Here is a 26,076-nt window from a genome sequence, read left to right as displayed (position 1 = left end):
TCCTTGGTTATGCAACATATTTTTTAACTGAAAGGACCTATGCTAATTGCAGATTTTATAATTGAAATGTAAAAACCTGCAAGTTAAAACTCTAATTACAAATACAGTAACTTTGCTGTATAAAATTTAAAAAAATATTTTCCTGATTGTCACCAAAGGGGTTGAACTAACATTGCTGTTTGAATCCTTCAGTGTTTCTTGAATTTCACGTTCAGAGATTAATTCTTAGGATCATCTTTACAAATACTGTTGCATTTCTTTAAAGAAGAGATGGTTATTTTATAATATTCTAATTATTCTATTCTATCTTAAAATATTATAGAGCATGCCCAGCAATAGAGTGGATGATAATACTTTAAAGATGTATATCTAAGGGTTTACAGGATCAAAGCATTAAGCTGTCATTTTATAAACTGTCTCTTATTTCAGTACAGAGTCCAGTTAAACTCAGTAGGAAGTTTAAACACCAGTATCTTTAAAACTGCTGCATGCAGCAGCTTTCTAAGCCAAGCTCTTAACACCTTTGAAAGGCGTTGCATTGTGAGAATTGAAAACTTAGATCTTCTCCATAATACAGATGGAGTAAGTGCAGAAAATAATCCAGCTCATGCTTCTGTCCAGATGTGGTAATAGAATTGGGATTAAAGAACATTTGCATAGGACTTCCAAGGTCAGCTCTTAGGGCATAGTTTTTGCCTAGATTTACAAATGCTACATCATTGATTCCTCTGGGACTGTACTGGTGTCTAATTTTATATGCAGGAATACTGCCCTTGAAATTTATATTCAGATATTTAGAGTAATATGTGTTACATGAAAATAGGGCACTTTCATTCCTTTTTTTTTTTTTCCCAAGGTAATACCAGTGGTGCAGGAATTTATCATTCAGAACTTGGGCCCTTCAAGTACTGATATTTATAGTTTCTCCTGGTACTGACTCCAGGGCAGCCCTTCTTAAGTTTGCTGATGATCAGGCATTTTTATATCTTTTTTAATGTAGTTGATGTCTGTGTGTGGATGTGTGAGTGTATTTGTATGAAGCAAGGAACTTCGTTTAAATAGAAGTTGAAATGCCAAAGTAAACTCAAAGCCTGTTTTTAACTGCCCCAAAACATGTTAAAATTGATCTCATGCTTCTCTTTAACACAAGGCACTAATTAATGCAAATGGATTGTTTTCAGGAATTAATAATTTGTCTGTTGTTTAAAAGAAACTGTAGGTTAAATATTTTGGCATATTTTATAACCTTGTGATGTCATGATCTATTTAACTAATTAGTTTGTGTAATTTCAAATGGAAAAATGGAATAAAACCATAATAGTTTAAATGTTTAATGTAAGCAGTCTTATCTGAAAATGCTATTTTTTTCAGATATGCATTATATGTAATATATTATTTAATCAAAACACCATAGTAATATAGGACCTTGGAATGCTGGGTGACATTTATACATCAGAATTGAAATATGTTTTTTTTTTCTTTGACTTTTATTATGGCATTTAAAACAAACAAACAAAAATTTCCCAACAGCCCAAATGAGTTCTTACGTAGAAAAGTACTGTTAGAATACTAGAAAGTAAGATTATACATGTAAGAACACATTCTGAGATGTATTTCTTGCATTTCCTGCCTGTTATTCTGTCAGAATTCCATGCTATTGAGAATGACAGATATATTTCAAGTCTCCAGCCACCAAGCTGCAAAGGCATTCTGCATTTTATGGTAGGTTGCCTACATCCTTCAGGAGAATACTGTTTGCAGGAGTGTTCTGAAACTGTCAGAATTTTATAGTTCCAGATTAAATGGATGGGTAGTTGGAGCTTTTCACTGGAAGATAGATAAGAGGTGGCATGACATGAGAAAGAGATTTAAATTGTATTTTAAACTATACAGTACATTAAATATCTGATATTCAATATCTGATCCTGACTTTTCCAACAAGTGCAGAAGCCTGTGAGTAATGTTGCAACTTTGTAAATCAGTTAAAGCCGACCCTGATGAATGTGTATACATGATCTGGGAGGAAAAAGCCTCCGAAATTAAATAGTTGTCTTCCACTACAAGGAAAGTAGTTTCAATTACTGGCAATAGTGGAGTAAATTTATTTTTTATTTTATTGCTTGTCTCACACTTCATCAATTGAAACGTGTTGCTATAGCATTAGTAATACAAGCTCTCTAGGTGTTTATTTGAAAAAAAAGGTAAGACTGAGAAAACCTATCCACTGTTTTCATATAACTGGATGTGTGTTTGCAGTCCGATTTTACATTATTTTTTTATAATTAATGTAGACCATCTAAATGAGGTTGTATACTTAGCTAAATGGTCTCAGTTGAAAACCATACTAAATATTTCTACCTGATGTCTTTCTGTAAAGGCCAGAAATCTCTCTTGGTAAGGATTAAAAAAAAAGCTAAAATATTGTGTGAGCAATATTTTATAATACAATGGTGTTAAAAAAATGTATAGGTGCATGGTCTCATACATACAATTGTAATGTATGTTAATTAGGTATACATAAATAAATAGCTTTAAAAAATAAAATTGCTTTGAGGTTTAAGAGACTATTTGGAACTGATGCTCAGTACCATTTAATGACCTCCTGCTGAAGGCCTTTGTTCGTCAAGAGAAGGTTTCCCCTGACTCACGGGGTGTGAGCAGGAGAAGCTGGGGTCTGAGTGGTGCTCAAGAACAGCACCACTGTGCAGGACACGAAGAGCAGCTCCGGCAAGGTGTAAAGTATCCTAGTGGCACCCCTGGTGGCTGTCTCTGATTTACTCAGTGACAGGGACACGACCAGCCCCTGGACTGCTGCGGAGTGAAACCAGCTGGGATCCATCTGAGGAACTCTGACAGAGGCAGTTTCCCTCCCTGTTTGCAGACGTGCGTGTTTTCCATTGAAGTCTCTCTGGAATCTGCCAGCAATACATGGCACTTCTTTGTGCTCCAGCTTCCTAAGCAGCCCAGCATGGCCAAAATCTGTTAAAGTTAGGGACTGGCAGGAAGAGGGGTGCTGCTTTCACTGTCGGCCGGGAGTGACTTTGGTTATTAGTGTGGTTAACAGGCAGAGCCAAGCAATAATGTGGTTAATAGGCAAGTGGTGGAAGCACTTCATGGAGGTGTTTCTTTCCTGAAGCAAGTGGGGCGGTGGGTGGGTTGTGACAGGGATGTCCTCCTACTACATGACCAAAGGTAATGAACAAATAGCAAATACAGTTCCTAGCAGGGATGGAACCTTTTTTCCCCCTGCAAGGTAATAATTTTTATGTAGTAAACATTTCTTTGGACTGTTTTGCTTTATCCCAGTTCTCAGTGTATCACCCACTCTTGCCTTCCTTCAAATAATTTTCTGTTATCACTCATTATTTTTTGTTTTTATGCACCTAGGAGGAGTGCAGTTTCTCCTAGCCTAAAGACTTAAGGCATGTTTTATTGTCTAAAAAAATTAAAAAATGATGAGCACAGCTATGGCCTCGTAACAGCATACATTTATTTCAGAAAGATGCCAAACAAGAGATAATTTTGGAAAAGTTTTCCATAAGCTTGTATTCAGGGAGTTTCAGCTGCATTACTACAGAAACTTTTGGTGCTATTATTCTTCAAAAGCAGCAATGGCTGGGTGACTTGAGGGATGATTATTAAAAAGTATTTGAAGGGCTGGAGATCAAATGGTTCAAACATGAACTAGCAGAAGTAATTAACAGCTTTTAAACTTTCCAGTGAGAATTCTGGCTGCCTTCCAGGTGAATTACAGTGATGTTGGTACGGCTGCCCAGGGAAGTGTGAGGCTGCTGCTCAGATCACTGTCCTGGTTTCCAGCAGGAGGTGCCAGCTGGTGCTCCTCACTGTGTGACTGGGGAATGCAGTTATGGTCCCAGAGGCACTGAGGACTGGGACTGTCTCTGTAAGTGTTCTGAACATGTTATCTTCCTCGGAAATCCATTACAAATGTCAATTATATACTTGAGCCAAGTGGTGTTTATTTTGCCTCTCTTGAAGGAGATGTAAGTATCTCAGAACAACAGAATTACCAACAGCTTATTTAAAAAAAAAAAAAAAAGTATCTGTACTGAAACTGATGTGTCTCAGTGTTTACTCAGTCACGGTTTGCTTTGGTGGCTTAATCTCACCTTCTATCAGGCCTTGTTTCAGTGACTTCTGAGAAAGCAACATTATGTAAACACCACCCTATTACTGTCATCTAAATTCACTGCTCTGTGTGAGTCAGCGCTCAAAGGCACAGCCCAGCCAGGTACAGTTAAAAGCATTTTAAAATAGGCATAACAGAAATTCATTGTATCTATTGGAGGTAGAAAGGCCACAGTAATCAGCTTAATTGATCACACAGGAGTTGTGTCAGTCAGCAGCAGAACACCTTCAGACAGCTGGCAAGCAGTGGGGCCAGAGAGGGGCTGCAGCCCCTTACACTTAGTGTCTCATTTGAACAGAATTTTCATCAGCTGCCAGAATTTTTCAGAAATTAGTTAACCAAAGCCAATCTTGATTTGAGGGCAAGACCAAAGGACTTTGTGCAGCACAGCCCACCCTGGTACTGCCTTTTACATCTTAGTTACACACTCTATTCATCCCACTAGAAAAGCCTGTCGTGGTTGTGGCCTCTTGTGAGCTGGTTGGCTGCTTCTGCATCTTTCAGTCTAGAGGTATTTTTTCCCCAACTTTTTTCAGTACCAAAGCTGTATTGAATATGCAAAGACACTTCCACAGAATCCCTTCCTAGAGATCTTTGGAATGACTGAAAATGCTGATATTACCAAGGATCAGTCAGGAACACAACTGTTATTTGACAACATTCTTCTTACACAGGTATGTAAAGCCACACACCATCTTACCCTAACCTTCTACTGTAGATCCATGTTAGTATGTTCACATTCCCTCACCAGTTTTTACTGTACTTTATTGTGTTATATCTCCATTCTAGTGAAATTACTTTTCCACTTAAGAACATTTTAAGGCTTTGTTTCAGGTTTATATTTTTTCTCTCTTCCTGAGGAAACATTTTGTGACTATACAGTCAGTTTATGTATCTCCTGCTTCCTCCAGCTTCTAACAATTTTCAACTCCTTGGCCAGTTTTAGTCCAGTTTGTAAGCCTAGAGAAAGAAAAAGAGACAGCTGTAGGCAACTGGATTCTGTTCATTCTAAGCTAGTAACTTTTACTGCAGTAATAGAGGGAATTCTGCTCCTTTAGAGTAAGGCACTTGCAGCAATGCCACAGAATGTGAACCAATAGTGAAGAGGGTTTAGTCAGTAAAACTCAAATGTGCTCTGGGAACACCATGTTTCTGAAGGATGGGAGTGAGAACTTCCCAGTAATGGCAGCTTTTAAGAGGCTATGGACCTTCTCCCTGAGCAATCCAACAACTACAGGATAAGCCAGAAGACCACAGTAACTTTCCATGAAATCCCCTGATCCACCATTCTTGTTTTCAGTACTGCTGTACCTGACTGACCTTGAAGTCTGTAATGTCTATGGTAGTTTTTAATTGTTTAAGCAACCCTGTTAAGCAAAGTATTTTGACACCTTCCTCTTCAGAATTTCTTTTAGGGGCTTGTAGTGATGTCTGCTGAACTAAAAGGAGTGGTAAACAGCATTCTGAAGGCAGAAATGCAGGACTGTGGATGAGTGAGTCTTACTCAAGGTTTTTTACAATGTTGCATTTGAGACAGAATACTAGAACACAAAAGTAATCAAACCTTACAAAACCCTACAAAAGTATCTGCTCCTTGAATAATTTTTTTATTTTCTGAAGGCTCCTTATGTATAAGGAACATACATAAAATGAACACAACACTGTTGACAATGAACAAAACAGCATTTGATAATTTCCAGCTTTATAAAATTTTTTAAAAAATGATTTAGTCATAACAAAAAAACAACAGCTCAGCAAGTTATCTTATTGGACCATTATCACATTTTAAACCATAGACTCAGTTGTTAATGGGGAGAGGAAAGAAAAAAAATTATATATAAAAAAAAAAAAATCACACTGCATCTAGCAACTACAACATTTTCTAAGCGTAATCACAGCGGATTGAGTGCAATGTGATTTACATCAGAATTCACATGGGATGTCACACAGTGACAGCATTGTAATATACAAGTAACATTTATGCCCTCCAACAAATACAAGTTAAATGAGACTCTGGATTCAAGCAAAATGGAATGTTGAAGCCAAGTAGAAATGTAATGGAATTCAGATTGTCTGTAACATGACTCAAAAGTGTACATTAGAATCATCTGGAATTCAATACTGGTGGAAACATTAGAGAAGTCACAGCTGTTACACTGCTCTGTTACATTTGCAATAAATACTAGAAAATAAAAGTAAACAATCTATATTCCATGAAAAATACAGTGCCTACCTTCAAAGACCATGTTTTTCCCTTGTCTGAAGATGGTCTTGGAAGGAAGTGAACTATCTTCCTACAGAGGCAGTGTATTAAGCTATAACCACATTCCAACTAATACAACAGTAAATATACTACTGGAAATACAGAAATCTTCATTTGAAAAGAATTAAGAGAAATAAACCTTAAAAAATGGTTTGACAAAACATCAGTTCAGCTGCATAATGACTCCCTTATGCTAGACAGAATTAACAGAAAAGAAAACTCAAGTCAGTCAGTTTAATACATAAGAAACAGAGATTGTTTCAACTCAGATCCTCAGAAGGTATCCAGGAAGTTTTGTCTCATTGACCTAACATGGGCACTATGCAAAAATGTCATCCAGGAGCTTTTCACTGCAGAAATTCAGCAATCTGAAGCTAACAACAGTGTATTTGCTAATCAGGGTTCTACAGTAAACATGTTTAAAGAAGAAAAAAGAAAACCTTGAGTTCAGAACATCAAACGGCTGCATGCCTGAACTCTGGGCTTTTGGCTTCTTCACTGAAGAAACTGCACTCTTCTTTGAAATGGACCCTTAATACTGTTTCCTGATACTGCATTAGGAAGAAATACTGGCAACCAACTGATACTTTTAAAACACATGAGCTGCTCTCAGTAAAAACTAAACTGATCAATGAAGCTTGCAAAGTAAAGGGCCACAGGAAACACAGGAACTTGAAATGGAATGCAGATACCCACTGGCTCTCATTAAAGGCGTCAGGATTAGTGTTTTTAGCAGCTACACTGGCACCAAGCAGACTGGAACTTTAAAACTTACGGCACATAGTCAAAGTACAGCTTTTACCTGGCATACACAGAAGAGAGACGAACTGGACGTTTTAAAAAAAAGCTACTACCATGCTTAGGACTGGTACTACAGAATCAACTTGCACTCCCCACAAACTCATAATTTTATTTTTTTTTTTTTAAGGAGATGGGTACAAGAACTAACTCATGTCTGGCAATACATGCCTGTCAGCACAATCTGATCTAGGACAGCTGGTCCCAGCAAGTTAAGGCCCAAACTTTCAGTCTATTCTTCCAAATGACACATACCATGGTTCTACCACATCTGCTTTTTAATAATCTAATTTGAATACCAAAATTGTAAAAAAATATCATAGAAATGAACTCCTTTATACTGGAAGTAGAAATCTTCTTACATACTCTTTACTGCCAGAAATGGCTGGTGTCACATCATCTGATATCAAGGCATTGTAGGAACAGACTTGATCCGCTGTTACAGTATCAGAAATACCCTACCAGTACAACATACACAGAGCACAATTTAACCTTTGTGTCCAGCTGCAGGAACTAGCATCTTGCACCTTGGTTTGTTTTAACATGAAGAGAAGAAAACAGTCCAAAATAACCGTTTAAAAAAATGGAGAAATTCCCACATGGATTCTCTTGTTAGAAGAGTTTGCACAAATTCACAGCCACAATTCTTCAGTAGTTTATGCTGCAAGTGGCACACAATACATGTTTAGCGTCTGTAAGAAAGAACCAGAAACAGCTCAGTAACTCCAAGGTCAGGGATGTTCCCAAGCTAACACTAATTCTACTGCATTTTGCATTTTCCTACTAGTATCAAGGAACAAACATCAAATAAATCTCAGTTGGGAAAAACATCATCCAACTGACCCTCGACAGAAGTTACACTTTGCAGAGTACATGGCAACAGGCTGCCTTCTTACACAAGAGCTTTGGAATGATGGATGGCAGCTTAACACAGCTTGTAAGAATTTAAACAGTCTTTAGGGGGTTTCTTTTTAAAAATTTAAGTCAGCACAGTAGTTTCCAGTCATGTCCTGCTCTAAGACTGAATACTTCAAGTCACCACTATAAAGAAAAATCGGCACAGGATTAATATATATGTATATATACACACACAGAGGTGCACACACACGTGTATGTGTGCACATCTGTGTATATCTATATAGATCTATACATACATAGAGACATCTATGCACTACTCAAGAGTCATGTGGCACTAAAAGCTTCCTTGGGTTCCTTGCACAGGTGTGAGTTTCAGCTGAACATCTGGATTCTGTCCAAGTGCACTAATGGAATGGTATTTTCCCAAATGGGAAGATCATTCCCTGTACTTTTTCTTTCTTAGGCAAGCAGAGCTCCCTTATACAGCACCCTGAGCTTGGCCCTTATTTCTCATATTTAGGGTTTCCTAAACGTTGTTCACTCGAGTTTAGGAGCTGTGTTGGGATTAGACAGAAGCAGAAGCTACTCTAGGCAGAAAGCAATCTCCTGTCCTTGTGCAAGCACCACGTGTCCTCTGAGCAACATGCACACAGAGACACAGTGCAGACTCAAAGCCAGACAGCAACAGACTGGAACCACAGTGATTACCAGCATTAGGTCAGAACTGGATGTCAAGCACAATTTTGTCTTCGTAGAGGGCAATCACCAGCATGATGGCAAATCCAAGAAGCAGGCCCAGATTCTGAAGAATGAACTGCCCCACAGGACAGTAACCATGCTCTTCATTGTCTCCATCTCCATGAAGCATTTCTGGAAGCTAAAAGATACAAAACAATTTAGAAAATTATTTTAACTCTATTCCATTTATACATGGATAAGTTTAGAAGATGATATTGTTAAGAATATACACTCCAGGGTTCAGATATAAAACCAATACACTAAGACACAGCTTAAATTCTACTGAACCACTCCACTCAATAAAAATATGAATCACGTGATGTATTTACAAAACAAACTAAAAATGCCTTTCCTTTGGACTTCTTTTTTTCTTACACTTCTACTGGATCATCCATTAAATTGAACATTAAGTTCCTTAAGCTAAGGACCAGCCCAACATTCTTCAAGTTCTGCTCCTTTAATTTTAATTGAGTAAAAACTTAAGCCATGCTCAAATAAACACATGACTTTGATTAACTTAGCCATTCATGTGTCATGTGAGATGCTTACACATATTCACATACATATCCCTTTTAAATATGGGAATGACAGCTACAAGCAATTCAAGAGAAATTTTATGTGCAGATATAAAAACTTATGAAAGTTCTGGACATTCCTCATATTCCTCACCTGTGAGGAAAAGGCAGAGTACTGACAAAAGCAACTAATAGTAGTGCTCTTGGAAGATGTAAAAATTAAACTTTGTGTTTTACAAAGCCATCCACATAGAACAGAAGTAACATATTTACAAGGAAATTAATTCAAGAAAGCAGGAAGTAAATGTTAAGATTTGATTATTGAGAGATGCTTCTGCCCAAATTAAGGTGCATATGAGACCATATGCCAAAGTCAAGAGTCAGGATTTTATTTAACTGCAAATATGAGGTAGAGAGAGAGAGCAAAATAGGAAAGAGAGAGGAGGGAGAGGAGAAAGAAAGAGAGTGAAAGATGAAGCAGAAGATAGTCACCACCCATGGATCCAGCCAGTGTCTCCCTGGTCCCATTCACCCTGGCTTCCCAGGGGTGGGTGTCCTGAGGTCACTCAAAACTTCTCACCATTTACACATTTTAGCGGACAAAGGCTCGATGCTCATTGGCTATACAGTTCTCTTATTCTATCAGGTAAATGGTCCCCTCACTTCCAATGCTAATTAGTCCCATCTCAGTCTCTCTCCGCCCTGGAGTCGGTGCCTCCCATCTGGAGTGCTGGGCTGTGGCCTCCCCCTGCTGGGCCCAGCCAGAGCTCATTTTCAGCACAGCTGCTGAGCTGGTTTGCCATGTGGGTACCTTCCTCTCCCCATGCCTTGCTTACTTCTCCTTAGGCTTGAGATAATTGGGACAATAGTCCCACCTTTATCTTATCTCAAGTCAGGACTATCCTCAGCGGGGTGGTATTCCGTGGTGGCAGACCAGAAGTTGCTTCTTTGCACAGTTTGCTACAGTGGGCAAAGTCCTTCAGTGATATAACAGTGTTTGAGGCACTTTTGATCTTTAAGTCTCTTACAGTAATTCTTCCAAGGAAGGAATTCTTACAGGAATTCCTTCAAGACCCATTTAGTACAGAAAATGATGATACAGAATAAAATGAAAACTATTGCTCTTCATTAGATTGGTTAGGATAGTTTTGGTTATTCCGGGAACCTGAATACTGCCCAACAGACAATGACATCAAAGATGCTAAAAACCCAAATATACTACCCATCTCATCTTGTATTACTGTATTTCTAAAAGATACATAAATCTGGTAATTAATTTGATCCACTATTAAACTATAAAAAAAACCCCAACAACCCCCCCCCCCAAACCCTCAAAAAACAAAACCGCGACCCACCCCCGAAATTGGCGTGAAAAATGTTTAAATGTTTATCACATATACACTGGACCAGGCAGCTCAACAGCAAGCACTACTCCACATTACAAAGTACTGTCAAGTCATTAAGAATAAAGGACTTCACCTAGCATTACTATAATGGGCTATAATACTGCTGGATATTTAGTATGACAGCATGTCTAAAGATTACTAAACTTTTTGTTTTATTGGCTACTGATGTGACCAATTTCAGGGACCATATAAGGAACGGTCCAGCCAATTAAAAAAAACATAACACCCTTTCGAAGTTGAAAGCTTATAGTGTCAGTACTAGAGATAAAAAGAACAAAAACTGCAACAGATAAATTTGTTTCCCAGCAAGATGAAATTATTCAAGTTGGAGAATTCAATGTACCCATTCCAACCAAAACAGGAGTGTCAGGAAGGAGGATATTATGATTACTCTTATAATATCACCAAATGAAATTTCATATAAGAACATGGAAAGCCTGAAGATTTTGAAACACCTGAGTTTAGGCGGTACTGGAGAGGAATATCCTTATCATTAAAACCCATGTAATTAGAAAAACTTCAGGACAGTCAAATGCAAAAATACCAAAAGGCTCATTCTCAACGGGCTGGTGTAAGGAATGGATAGAAAACTGCACCTCTGTGAACCTCTGCTCACAGCTAGGGAGGAATCAAAATCTGTTCTTCTTGTGGGCCAGGTAACAAGGTCTTTGAGAAGGAGGCTGATTATGCAAGCACCGAGACAAAACTCTGGTTCAGTTTCAAGTGTCTCTTGCAGAAGCTTTCCTGCTCTTGTTGAGTCAGACCATGGGGCTTTGACTATGGTTACTACTGTGATGGCCAAGGGAAAGAAAAAGGAATGAAGGAAGGAAAATAATGCCTTCCTTTATACATGACATCTTCAGTAAAAGTAAGTACAGGAAATAAGTATCAGACACAGAGCTTACAATCAAGTGATATTTCAGGCATTATAGGCTACTACAGAACATCCAAAGGATCAGTCTACCCAGACATTCTATTTAACAATTTAGCAGGCCCTGAAAAGGACTTACTTACCTGTTAATAGATTACAGAGTGACTTTATAACAACAATATATTTACAAATTAGAGTCTCCATAATGAAGTGGAGAGCATTACAAAATACCCCAAAAGTGAAAAATGATCCCATCACCTTTGGGCTGGGAAAGACAAGAAGGGAGAAAATTGCCTGATTTAAATAAAGCTCTGAAGCAGCTTAGAGGAGAATGCAGGACTGAATATGGACTGGTAACATGCAGTAATGCACAGCAGTATTGCTTCCTGAAGGGAATTATCCTGAAGGATAATGCACCTGTATGTTCTTGAAGCAGCAGCATTTTTCCACGGCGTGATTTTTTTAAAAGCTACTCACCACACCACCTCTGCATTACCAGCTGCACACGGTAAAAGTTCAGACTAAACCTTTCAGAACTGGATATATGATGATTCAATCTCAGTGAAGAGTGAACCTGAACATCAGACTGAAGTGCAGCCCCCACAGAAGTCCCAGGTTTCCCACCCAGAATGCCCCCAAGCCCCAGCCCCACCCAGCCGTACCATGTCGACCAGGGCCACGTAGAGGAACATGCCGGCGGTGACGGCGAAGATCCAGAGGGTGATGTTGTTGGCGTACTGCCCCACGGCCGTGCCGATGAACATGCCGATGTAGGCCATCATGGCTGACAGCAGGTTGTACACGATGGCCTGCTTCACTGTCATCCCTGCCTTCAGCAGCACCGCAAAGTCACCTGGGGGACACGACACAACACGGGCTCGGCCTCAGCGCTGCTCCCAGCAGGAGACAATCGGCCTCCAGGCACTGCCTCACCGAAGTAACAACGCTGCTGCGGGGGCTCAGAGGCCCACTGAGCCACAGGGACCGACTGCCTTGGAAGAATTGTACCTATGTGCAGCAATCCCTTGATTAAAATATGTTTTAAAGGTGCCTGTTCCTCATGCTGATTGTCAGAAATGTAGCAGTGATTAACTGTGAAGGGTGAATGGAGGAGTCTCATCTGCTCTTGCCACAGAGAATACACCTGTGTGGCACACACTCATCTTTACTTCTCAGAAGTTCTCCATGGCACATAAAACCAGAGGCTTAGTTTCGATCAATACCTGTTAAAATTCCTCTTAGCTATCCACACCTCATTATGCAAATCCAGGAAGAGGATAACGAGGCATTTGTTCCCACAAAAAGTGACAATGAATTTGAGCACTAGAAAGTTACACTCACAAAGACTTCACATCCATGTTCAATCAGCTATTGACATGAAGACATGCCAGGTTAATGTGTTTTATTCTGAAATCAGGACAGCTCTGCTAAAATAGCTAGATGCTCTATAAAAATCTAGGCTTCAGTCTTGTAATCAGCTCTTATAGTTTTACTATATTCAAACTGAATTCTTTTGAATGTGAGAAGTGTAAGATGATGTACAGACATGAGGGTAATTAACGTAATATTCTTTTGTCTCATATGCCTGAAATTATTTGCTTCGCCTAGAATCAAAACTTATCAAAATTTAAAAAAAACCCCCAAAATAGGTACTGTGAACTACTCACCCCTTATACAAAGTTAATTTCATCATGCTATGCTGTCAAGTTCTAAGCACTGTAATATATGCTGCAATGCTTTATGTACCAGCTTCACTCAATGATTGTGCAACACTGGTGTCAAACCACGGACATCTGCTCCATTATTCCCCACCTGTGCCCACTACTTACTTATAGCTCAGGAGCAGCCTGTACAAAATGCTTTCCCTCATCACCTCTAAGGGTTTTGAAGTACTTGTTTTACCTCACTTTTGATCATTCAGAGCCAGCAGCTCTTCAAGTGAGCACGCTGGGAGTACAGACATAGTTCAATCTAGCACAATTTCACATCAGTGGCAAGACAGAAGATTCCTCCTCTCTCTGGCTGCTCTTTTTAAAGTCTGGTGCAGTAAATTTTCATGCAATGTGAAAACAACAGGTTTCATCATGGTTAGCTACCTCCAGAAGAAATGCTTCAGCTGTGGGGGGAAGAATCAATGGCACTGGTAACAGTGCCTACAGGCTTTACCCCAAATGGCCACACCTGCTGAACTTGGCTACAATTGGTACAAAGCCTCTTCTGAAGAGTTCCCACACAGAATTTTACTTACAAAAACCTGTGTTTACTTATGTGACTTAACTTTGTGTAAGACAATGCCACACAGAGTAGTGTGAAACTCTATAAAATGCATGCTCCTAAGAACATTATTAAAACACTCTCAGAAAGCTTTGCAGAACTGCTGTAACTAGACACTGCCAATGTAATCCTGCAGTAGTACCTACTCTGAAACAGTTATTTCTCCCTTACCCTCTGAAGTTCTGGTCACCCCTGCAGCTTCTGCACTGCATTGTGCTTATCATGGTATCACAGCAGCTTTTAGAAAAAGATTTTGTACAGATGGAGCACAGAGTTTCTAGACTTAGTTACCTAATTCATGGGGAAGCTCGTGACAAAATACTGCTATAGATGTACTAATTCCCCCTGTCAGTCCAGCACTAAAAGCTGCTCCTAGAAAAAGAAAAGAAAAAAAAATTAAAATGATATTTCATTATTTTCAGGTCAGAAAATCAATCAACTTTGCAGAGCTGACACCCTTCTGTTAGAATGCACACTAATATTTTCCAGTATGTCTGTGTCCTGTCCCTACATAAAAGGGAAATACTGGAAGTACCCTGGATGTGCATTACCACTGCAGCCTTTATTACTCATTTATCTGAAAGACAAACCCTGGAGAGAACACAACTGGACAAAACTGAGACATAAAGGCAACAAAGCTAATAAATAGCACCACTTTTACATTTTTAGGAACTTCAAGTACATGAGGGCAGCTAGGAATGCACGTGAGCAAGAGTCTGGCTCTCTCCAGCTTGGAAATCCAAACTACTATTCAACCCATAACCTCTCAAGCACTTTGTACTTATTCTTAGAAGACATTATCAGCGACATTAGTAAGCCAGACCTGGAAAACAATAAAAACATTGCCATATATATCTTTTGTACTTTTGCATAAGCTAATTTAATTCAATCAACTTTAAGTTCATACCTTAAATAATTCTGAGATGAGAAAACTGGTATTAAATTTCTGTACTGTAGCAGAGAAAAGCACAAAAAGAGCCTGCAGTGAGCAGTCAAAACAGGCAGCATAAAGTAGAAAGAGAAGACAATCTGAAGACAGAGGGGAGACTCAACTTTCCTCTGGATTCCTCATAGCTTGATATATTGAAAATATGAACATGCTTTTTTAAAATCTACATTTTAGGACAGATTCAGCTGTTTGGGATTGATAAAGGAATATTTAGAAATGGATTTTCAATACCGTGAAGTTCTCAACAGAAGGCGTGGTAATTGTTTTAGGCCTTAGAAGCCATTGTCTAAATGTCTTACATTTAATGTGAAAATGAAGTAACAAGTTAATTTTTAAGGAGTCTAGTTTCTTTAGAAATTGTCTGAAGAAAGTGGAGAAACTGCAGTAGATTCCACTGTTAACTAGAGACCCTGATAAACAGCTTATCCCCCATCCTTCAAAATGGGTGTGTCCCTTCTGCCCTTAGCTCAGAACCCTGCACACTCTTACTCTTAAGCAGCTACCTTAGTAAAAAATCACAAGTGTGGGCTTCTGTCCTCTCACCACCATGTAGACTTGCATATCCAAATTAATACACTTCACAATTCAAATCACCTTTAGAGCATTGTGTGACTCAAGGTTAATTTAATAAATCTAATAAAATCCATTTGGCACTTCAATTTCTTCTGCACTTGGCTAGAAATAAATCTATACTGACCATGAACCAAAACCATATTTTGCTTAAACAAAAATTAAATTATCCTAAGTAATAATTCTAAAATATTATTTCTGTAACCTGACTCACAGTGTGTTTTTATTTACAAGTGCTGTATAATTCTTCATATTAACAATAATAGAAATAGTATTACTATTATTGTTCATAAATATCATTCCAAGTAAGACTGGAAGGCATTTATTTATAATTCTAAGGCAGCTAAGACTGAAACAAGAAATGTGGGTTATTGTGCTCCATAAATCCCAAGGTTTGTCTGCACCCATCTCTCCCTGGCAGAGACTGTGACTGCTACTGATACAACAATTTTGGTGGAAATAGCACAGAATATTAACAAAGGGGAACTATTAAAACTGACAGCCTTTTAGTTTCGGCTCTGCAGGAGATTGAACAATGCCAGTAACCACAGGTGCTAACTGGAAGCCTTACCTGTGATCACTGATAAGTCAAATATTAGCAGAGTTACTAAAGGTAAGGAGAAACTGTTGAGAAATACTCAGTGCTTTTGCTTACCGATTGCTAAGCCATCACTAAAGTTGTGAATGCCATCTCCCATAATTACCATCCAAGCAATATTAGCTATCCCAGTATCTTTCAGGTCTTTTCCAGAATGACAGTGGCCATGGGAATGATGGGAATGTTTGTGATGCCAGTGGTGACTGTGTTTTCTAGCTATCATTTTATCTTCGCCATGGCTGTCATACTCGGAATCGTGCAGCTCGTGCTCTTGGGCAGCGTGGGAGACATCGTTGTGAGAGTGGCGCAGGTTGTTGTCCTCCTCTACAGACAAGAAGTTTTTGGGAGGGGGCTCCAGCTGCCCATCCAAGTCAGTGAGTTCAGTTTCATTCAGTCGATCTTCAGACAGAACCGAGTCGTCTGCTCCTACATGGAACCAGTTGGGAGAGACACTGAGTTCATTCCTGTTTAACAGCCACCACTGCACCCCTGAACTAAGGGTTAACTGCTCTGGGAAAGCAAAACAACTATTTTAGCACATCCCAGTCCAGTAACCTTGATATCAGCATTCAATCCAAAAACTAAGCCCCTCATTGAGATATTTTTTCACTGATTTGCATGTACAATATATAAAAGTCTCTACTACAAGGCAGCAGCACTGTATCCGTAGCACTCAAAGCCAGTTTTAGCCCAGCCTACGCTCATGCCTGTAATTTTGCTACTGACAAAGTTTATGGTTCAACATTGGCAAAGGAGAGTTGCAGAATGATGATAATGTCTTAGGGCTCTAGATGGGATCTGAATGGCTCAGGAAACCCTACCTGGCTCTGCCTGCACATGCCCATACAGGTCACAGCTCAGCCTCCACTGTCATGCAGACATTTCAAATATATGTTCCAATCCCTGCACTGCTGAAAGACTTTCCATGCTCTGTGACAGTGCCCCAAATCCCATTTGAGATTGTTTGAGTGGAGAAGGCTGCAGTCCTAACTCTCCCTTCTACAAACCAATCAAATTAAATAAACCTAATTTGTACAAATACAAATTTGTATAGGTTCTTCATCAAGAAATTAATTCCACAGCCATGCAAGGGAACAGAACGGGAAGGTTATGAAGCAAAGCCTTTGCCCTTCTCTCACCCTGTGAGAAGGGGGATAGAGCATTTCTTCTGGGTACACACAGCATGAGCATTCACAGGCTGTCATGAAGGAACAGTGTGCAAAAGTTGTTTTGGATACTTGAGGAATATTCAGGATACTCGGTTGTATTTATGGAAAGAAACAGATTTTGTTTATCTGTGACTGGTCAGATGCTGGAATCTTCAAAGTGGAACAGATATCCCCATTCATTGTGTGGGTGTTCATTTTTGATCTAATTTTTGCCAGGGCTGATCTAGTAAGGCACAGCTTAACCAAAACACACCCTGAAAACAAACAAACAAACAAACAAACTCCCAACGACCCACAGCCACCCAAAACATGACTGCTTCAGAAGTCTGAGAATTATCTGTACGACGTATTAGGAAATGTTCAGAGTGCTCTCAGATCTAAGGTAAACAAAATAAAAACCGATTTATTAGGGAAAAGCCTATTAAGTCTTATTAACAATAATTTGCATAATAGCAGCAAAACTGTACAAGAGGTTACATGCTACACACCACGCCCCAGTAACCTGCTCCTACTTTGGATCTCACAATCGGAGAGAATTCTGACAATAACTGCCTACCTGCAAGGGGTTTCAGCTGGAGCCAGTCAGCATCTGGTCTGTTATTTAATTTGTGATCAGAAAGTTTCCTTCCAATTGGTGACTCTTCAGTCTGGTTTTTTTTGCACCATTTCTGCTTACTCTGCAACAGAAAACAGGTAACATTTGGTTTGTAAATGGACATTGATGGAAATAACACGAACTGAAATGCTGTCCAAAATTCTCTTCTAAACAGACTGAGCTACTCTCTCTTACCATGCATAACAGAAAAATGTTACTTCAGAATATTGATCTTTAAGGCTCAGCAACAACACCTATCCCAGTGGGAGTTCTTAGCTACCTACCATGGAATCTCACGCCCAAACACACACACAGATTTATTTCACTTTAGTAAGAAGGGACATTCTGACAAGGATTGCTCTCACAGCCCAGAAATACTCCCATGCAGCTATTAAGATTTGTTCAAGAAAGCAAACAGGCAGCAAGAACAGCTCCTCTAATTTGTTCATTATTTTGTTTTATATTCCTGTAACTTCCTTGTATTTTCCTTTAAGAAAGCAGCAAGCTTTTCTCTATCTGCAGCCCATACAGCAGACCCCAAGGATTTGCCAAAGCAGCCTAGGGGATTTAATTATTTAATTAATCTCAAAGAAGATATGCCCAATGTGACAGTTTGTATCCTTATCAGAAGACCTAAGACATGCCTCCTCCAACACAGAAAATCTTTTGCTGCCTGTCCAGCTCAGACAGCAAGTCTGATGTGAAAACAGAACCTGAAAAGTTTTCACAGTCATTTTGGGAGAAGCAGTTGGAGTTTCACCAAAATAATTTTCTTCTCTAAGCTGAATGATAAAGGCAAAAGCTAAAACTGAATTTCCATGCACAATCACACTCCCCAGGGTACCTGCTCTCCTTTTATACCCCCATCATAAATACAGAATGCCCCAACGACTAAGAATCCAATAATTTTTAGAAAAACAAGTTAAAATTTGACTGGCAATTTATAGAAAACAGGAGGTCTGAAAATTTCAGCATTTTTCAGATGTGGAAAACCTGGATACCTCTGTTACACTGGCATTGTTAGGTATTAGCATACTGCTGAATTTCTTGTAAATTGTCTGGCGATTGCTGGCTCTATAACCAGGTGCTCCTTACACACTGCTTCTCCCATTTCTGCAAAAAACTCCAGGGCGCTTTAGAGGAAGAGCTGCGAAGTCTTTTACTTAAATCTGCCTCCAGATGTAGTGGCCAGAGAGCTGCAGCTTCCTCCATCAGATTTCTACACTGTTTTCCCAAGTTACCTTGTTTAGAAAAGCAACTTCTTTAGGAAAGGGATCCATAACGTAGCATCAGACAGAATACAGAGCAGCAGCACTTGTTCACAGAGTGAAGCAGACAATTCCTCAGCACTCACACAGTAACTTTAGGTAATGCATTTTTAAACAGCAAACAATTTCAGTACCTACCTTTTGCTTATTGTAATGTTTGTACATTCTTATACAATGCTCAATGATGAACAGAACATAAATGCCTCCAAGTGCCAAGAGCCCTTTGAGCACTGGGTCATTTTCCTCCAGAAAGCCCTCAGCGTGTGCCGCATGTGCGTGGCTGTGCCGGTGGGAGCGCCTGTGCTCGTGCACATGGCCTTGGCCATGGTGGTGGCTGTGGTTGTGGCCTCCATGGGACTGGTGGGAGAGACAACAGTGACTCCACTGGGGCAATTTGACACTGAAATGGCACTGAGCTCAGGTGAAACAATGGGGCACTGGGCCAGAAAAAATAACAGAAACCCCCACCCTTTTCTGGCTTTTCTTCACACTAAAACATTTTGCCATGTATGTTTTTCAAATGACTATTCATTACACTAATCAATTAAAAGAATTCCTCTGGGAATTTTTCTTTTTTTTTGAGCGAGGTAGATAATCTAGCTTCAGCTTTTCTCTCACAATGCTGAAGATGAGACTAACAGTCAGAAATGTGACAAGGAATTACCATTCTTACACTCCCATTAGCAACCAAGCCTTATGATTTTTTAAGCCATTACAGTCAATTACAGCCTTAATTCTGATCTGAAATAAAAACTTAAAAAGAACCCCAAAACCATGACCAAAAATGTGTATTAGAATTATACAAAGAAAACATGGAAATATTAGTCTTTGTGCTAAACAAATGAGGTAACAAAATTTTAGAACATTTCCCCTTTTTAGAATTACAGTACACCATCACAAATTAAAAGGTGCTTACCTTCCCAGGAACTTGGCAATTGCTTGATTCAGTACATTAGAGGTTACTTTCTCCCCCAAATGTAGTAACCAGGCAGGTTAATCCCCAGGAAATACTTTTAGGTGGTACTGATACACAACTATCAGTAAACAAGAGACAGCAATACTGCTAACTTTAAAACACTCTTGTTGGGCTCATGAGTGTTTTAGAATAGTGTGACATCAGTTCAACTATGAATGCACAACTACTTCCCCCCTGCCCCCCTTTTTTTGTGGGGGGAACACATTTCCTTTCTTTTTGTTAGCAGAAAGTCTCCAACAGTGTTTCAGGGTGTCTTTCACAGTCAAGTCAATCTACGTGTGCATCAGTGAACATTTATTTATTGACACTATCAAACAGTTCCTTGAAAATTCTAGACTCGTTTACAGTTAAGAATAAAAGGTTAAGGAGACAATACTTACATGTGGCAAGAGATGGAGCAGTGCATCTCCACTCATTGTTCCTACAGCCAGAGCTACCAAGAAAGTTAGAAGAAATTTGAAGCACCATTGGTTAATGATGGGAACCAAGATCACACCTAGCAAGGAAAGCAGGCTAATGACGGTGATAGAGATGATACCACAAAACCAGGCTGTGGGAAGAAATGAACACAGAAAGGTTATCAGAACAACACCTGGAAAACTTTTAAGACTGATTAATGACTTTCAACAATCTCTTAAGAAGGTGACTTTCCTTTAACCTAAGTTGTGTGATTAGTCATTCAAAAGGTGCTGAAAAATACAAAGGCAATACTGAAGTTCACAGCAAAAAAAAAAAAAAAATACACAGGCTTACTCACAGTCCAGTATAATACAGTGAGACATGAGAAGACAACTAGCTAAAAAGAGCCCAGCAATTATTCCTGACTGTTAAGTTTCAGGCTTAGTTTTGCAGCCCTTTATGAAACAAAAGGCAAAAGGTTTCATATCAGAACAAAACCATCTCTGCTACTTAACTTACTAGGGCACTACAAGCACTAATGTGTATTTAACAGTTGTTTTTAATATGGTTCTGATGCAAAATTTTTCTGGATTCCATATTTCTTCCCCTGTTTGGAGTCACATATTTAGTTTGACACTATTTATTTCACCTGGTGCTTTGAAACATACACTTTTATTCATGAGAAGCCTCAACCTTTGGCAGAGGAACTCTTAAAATCGAATGCTACAATAAGAGCTTGAAAAGCTGAAAGCAACTTGCTACCACCAAATAGCAGCATTTATTTTGCATGAGAATCTCTGCTGCTGCCATCAGAAGAAGTGATAATGGAATGTGGTACACCCAACATATTCCTGGTAATTAGGGAAGATGTGAAAATTTCTACATGACATTGAAAAGAAGGAATTACACAACAAACAGATGCTATAAACAAAGAGATGTGGCTCTTGCAGTCAGCATCCCAACCTAATAAAATATTTTCTTTAAGTTTTAGCATAAAGGCTTTGATTTTCTTCCAGGGTTTTTTTCCAGCTCCATTTTTATTCAAAAACGTCTATACAACTTGCCAACTTTAATACAAGTTAACAACTCCTGATTCAAAATCACTAACAATTCCACATTTCACAGCACGATCTGACTTTCCTTGCATCTGTGAGGGTCCACAAGTAGGGGAAAACATCCTGGAAAATGGGGCAGGGTATGGGTGAGAGAAGAAAAAAGGAACAAATATGTTGTAGCTGCTCAGTGTCAACATCAGGGTGAAACAGCCTAAGAATTCTGTCTGTACCAAACCCACTATGGGGCAGATTTGACAAGAATTTGCCAACAGAAGTGTGGATGCTGCAGGCTCGGTCTGGTTCAACACCAAAGCTCACAACATCTGCTACTTCAAATTTTGTTTTGGGATATCCATTCTTATAAAATCTGTAGCTGTCATTCCACAACACTGCACAAAAGGAAACAGTCCAACTGAAATGGAAGGTGTACAAGGCCACATCCACTGGGAGGAAATGACTGGAAAAAGCTTTAGACAGTATGAGGTGTGCACTGACAGACAGGAGTACCGAGACCAGAGAAAAAGAGTTGGTGATAAGGCGAGGTCTGCTGTCAGATGAGGAACCGAAAAACACAAGTTGGACAACAGGAATACAAAAGTAGGTCTAAAGTCGAAGCAGGACCCCAATAACCAAAATACTGCCACAGCCTTGACTGATCCCCAGAGCACTTCAGCCACGTACCCTGGATTGACAGGCTCTGCTGAAACCCAGAGTATGTGGACCTGTCCTTCAATGCTCAACCAAGAACACATGCACAAGCAGCCCAAATAAAAAATGACACAGCCATTGGGCAGGAGGCAGCCCCCAGTCTGGACATACTCTGGTGCTAAGTGCCAGGTTAGATGATCAACGGCCTTACATGGAGAAAAAAGGAAAGGCTTAAGTTTCATGTATCACAGCAGATTTGGCAGACACACCTCTGAGGGGCTGGAATACTCCTGTGAATGCTACAGGACCTAAACACGGCATCATGACTAAGATAAGGCCCATGAGATTAGAATATGGCATCTGTGCCCCTCTCGGATCGAGCTCCAGGGAGCACTGGCATCTGCACAGGCAGAGTTACAGCTCGTATCTGATCTGAAATACATCTAATCAACAGCTCGAAGCGATCTCCATCTTTAAACAAACAGCTCCCTGTTTACTCGAGTGACTTCTATTGGCTTCGTTCCTAGCAGGGTGTGCCTGCCCTTTCCAGGAGTCCTCAGTGGTGACAATGCCCCCCTCTTCCAGCAGGTACACTGGAAAGCTCAATTCTATGGATAAGCCTAGATGATGTTGCAGAACTATCTGAAATTACAGGAAGAAAACCCAACATGGCTTCCTAAGTTTTTGGCCATCAGTTAAATAAATTACCTTCCTTTAGAAAACCACACTAGCAGAGGTAATGGAAAACTCACAGGTTGGTATCAATGAACAGAAGCGACACTAGCCTGTTATGATTTTTTGAAAACTTTAACTAAAAGTAAAGTAAACCTCAGAAAGCTCATGTTTAAAAGTGACTGCATCCTCCTAACTTTGGGGAATACTTCTATCTAAAAGTGTTTATATTAGCTCAGGTGGGCACACACTTTCATTTTAGTACAATCCTACAACCTATAGGTTAAGTTACTCTATCACAGACGTTTGCCCTACACCTCCTACACTCCCCATACTCAAATTAGGAGTTGTTATTTTGTGATTCATTTCCTCACATAAGAAGGAACAATTATTATTATATCAACTGAAATCTTGCCGTAGTTAATACAAGAGAAAACAGGAAATTGTCAAGAAGAATGATTTATCATTATCTAATCAAGCTGATCTGTTCTGGAGGTTACTGTTTGAGAGACAAATCAACGAGTTCGAACCCAAATTTTTACAACTAACTGGCAAAGGTGTTACTTATACTCAAGGTATCAGATGCCATAAAACATGTTAAACATTCACAATAAGCTTCACTAATTTTGCAAATTAAGTCTCTTAAAATGTTAAAGGTCTCTAAGCTGAGCTATTCATCAACTCCCTTTCTCATTACAGAGAAATAAAATGCAATCTTTTAGAACGAAGCACTCATCTGTAGAAGCTTCCTAATTAAACTGGTTCAAAGCATGTGCAACATGACAGTTTTGTATAGGGTTTTAACATTTAAATTGGCATAAGATGCTTAGAGCTACTCTAGCAATGCTCTTGGTAATAAGGCAGGGGTCAGCTCTTAACTACACTGAGACCACACCACAAAGCAATTTGCTGTTGTACAAAACACACACTGTGTCTGGGTTACAGCAATCTCTGAACAGCTAACAAGATAGGAGATGGGTCACTAGAGGAGATTTATCTGTAGGAAGTTAATTACTCTAATGACTCGAGAATTGTTAAGAAAGATTACCAGCAATGCATTCTTTCCAACAGTTGTTAACATCTATGAGAATGTAGGTACTTCAGGCTTTATTTCTAATGATGCTAATAAGCACTTATGTACTAATCAATAGTAACATTACTTTTATTTTCAAAATACTGACATTATACCCAAGGTTTTTTAGATTTATAATATTTTAATGCAACTAAACATCAACAGTTCCATTATCATTTGTGAAAGAGAGCAGTGGCAAACTGCTGAAGTATATTCGGTTATGAAATCACAACAACGGGTTCTGCCCTTAAAGTCACTGCTTCAACAGCAGTAAAAATATTTTTAGCTTAGAACTATGGCAATGAGGTAAGAAGTCTACTCAGTTTTACTCAAGGTACACACAAAAAAATTGAAACTGCCAACAGAGGATTTTGATGGAAGAATTTTCATGTGCTTAGAGAGAAACAGTACAGAGTAATTGACACTGGAAGTAAGAAAAGGGAAGTGTCAGAAATGGCAGTCAAAATGCTCTTGTACTTGCTTAAGTTCACCAAAAATTCTGGATGTCAATTCAACAAATTTGTATCACTGCTAAAATATAAAAATGGTAACACCTCATATCTTATTTTCCAGTGAATGAACTGTGATGAAAGTGTTGTTTTCTGTTCACGAATTAACAGGTCCAGGTCAAATTTATTAAGAAACTTAATGCCAGAGTAACACTGCAACTTTCCAACTTTGAGATAAACATATGGACCACTAAGAAAAAAAGACGTAACATATATTAAAGAATGGCAATAATCCAAACTGTGGGTGGACTTGGTCATCCCCAGAGGTGCTTTTGTCTCCAAAGATTCTGTTCCTTGCTCATGTTGCTGCTACAAGTATTCAGCATCTCAAGCTATGTTGGAAGAATATACAGGCCAAAATGCCCAGGCCCAATAATAAGAGGTTAGGCCTCAATAATAGAGGGGGAAAAAACCAAACAAAAACCACCACCACTACAAACCACAAGCAAACATAAAATAGTGGAAATAATAGTTAAAAAAGATGAAAAGGTACAAACCCAAAAGGTGCCTCCTTGATCCATGGTTACCAAGGAGAAGCCGTGACACCACCTACCAGGCTGCTGTGACTCTGAAGTTTATATTTACAGTGCAAATAATTTTGAAAGCTTCAGATGTTACACACCTACCTGATGCACCTGTTTTATCGTTATTCTCAACTGATGCATTTTTACTTTTCGTAAAATCTTCCAGCTCATTGTAATGTACAATGCAAAGCCTTCTCTCAATCTGGTATAGCAGAGCAGGACACATGTACACGAACAGCTCAGGAGATATTAAAGAGCTGGCTTCCAGACCATAGTACCGTAGCAGCTGTGTAGCATTTAAGCACTGCAAGCAAATTGTACAAACAAATTAAATATAAAAGCATCTATTTCTACTTATGGAAAATGCAGCATATTATTTGAGAACACAAACAAAGCAGAAAGTTTGATCCAAATGTTCCACCAGTGCCAAAACATGTCTTACTGATCTAAGTGGTTTATGAGGGGAAAGAAACAGTAAAAATATCTGCACTGCAAACTCGAGTTTCCCAACACCTACGTAACTTTTGATAAATGTCAATGAAAAGGAGTTTCCATATTCTTTGCACAGTCCAAGCAATGAAGAAAGAGCAACAGGTGAAGAGTGGAAAAATGTAAATCCAAAATAGGTTTTTAAACCCTTCTGTTTACCTACCAACCTTCTGTGTTTTAAGTTTCACTTTTTAATGCAGTTTGAAACCTCGAACTCGGCACACCCTCCCATCCTTCTAGTTTAAAATTATGACATCACAAGGTCCTGCATCTGTAGTTAACTGTAAGGGGAAGGGATTTATGGTGCTTGCAGAAATAATGGATGCTAAAGGACAAAATAGAAGAGCTTCCACCGACCACAGTGCTACCTGAAGGTACACCTGCAATTGCTTCTTAATCTCTTAGGACAAAGGTATAAGAAGTGTGCTGAAAAGATGCAGGTGTTTTAGGAAAGAGTGTCTGTGCAGTTTTCAAAAATGGTAATGATCTCAGATTCAGAAAGAAGTCCAAAAAAAGGTGTGTGTGGTGGCAGTATTGCTCATTACTGGGAAGGGAGAAAACCTCACCTGTAAGCAGGGTATCTCAGAAAGCTTTAAGGATCAACTTCATGCAGATAACTAGGCATGATGACAGGTCTCTGAGAAAAGATGGGTGATGGGCACACAGAAATGCAGACAGATAAAGCTCAGAACTGTGGCAGTGACCTTTAG

At 39.2% G+C, this 26,076-nt stretch overlaps 1 protein-coding gene across 9 annotated transcripts in view; it reads right to left on the bottom strand.

The window, feature by feature from the left end:
- Nucleotides 1–26,076, bottom strand: part of SLC39A10 (solute carrier family 39 member 10) — a 60,945-nt gene that overhangs the window by 1,410 nt on the left and 33,459 nt on the right. For 8 of the 9 annotated variants that reach the window (XM_082284986.1, XM_082284982.1, XM_082284987.1 and 5 more), the window contains 9 exons: nt 24,980–25,181; nt 20,379–20,548; nt 19,161–19,379; nt 17,716–17,836; nt 16,048–16,416; nt 14,165–14,245; nt 12,262–12,452; nt 8,778–8,946; nt 5,416–7,903 (listed from right to left, as the gene is read on the bottom strand). In XM_082284986.1, the coding sequence (XP_082141112.1) occupies nt 8,788–8,946; nt 12,262–12,452; nt 14,165–14,245; nt 16,048–16,416; nt 17,716–17,836; nt 19,161–19,379; nt 20,379–20,548; nt 24,980–25,181 (1,512 nt within the window). In that variant the 3' untranslated portion in view covers nt 5,416–7,903; nt 8,778–8,787. Of the gene's footprint in view, nt 1–5,415; nt 7,904–8,777; nt 8,947–12,261; nt 12,453–14,164; nt 14,246–16,047; nt 16,417–17,715; nt 17,837–19,160; nt 19,380–20,378; nt 20,549–24,979; nt 25,182–26,076 lie in introns of those variants that run through there. The other variant, XM_082284985.1, reaches the window with a different exon arrangement.

Source organism: Coloeus monedula, assembly GCF_965178545.1.
Source record: "Coloeus monedula genome assembly, chromosome: 7".
Taxonomy (NCBI): Eukaryota; Metazoa; Chordata; class Aves; order Passeriformes; family Corvidae; genus Coloeus; species Coloeus monedula.
The sequence above is the reverse complement of the archived record's forward strand: the minus strand, read 5'-3'. Positions and strand labels throughout refer to the sequence as shown.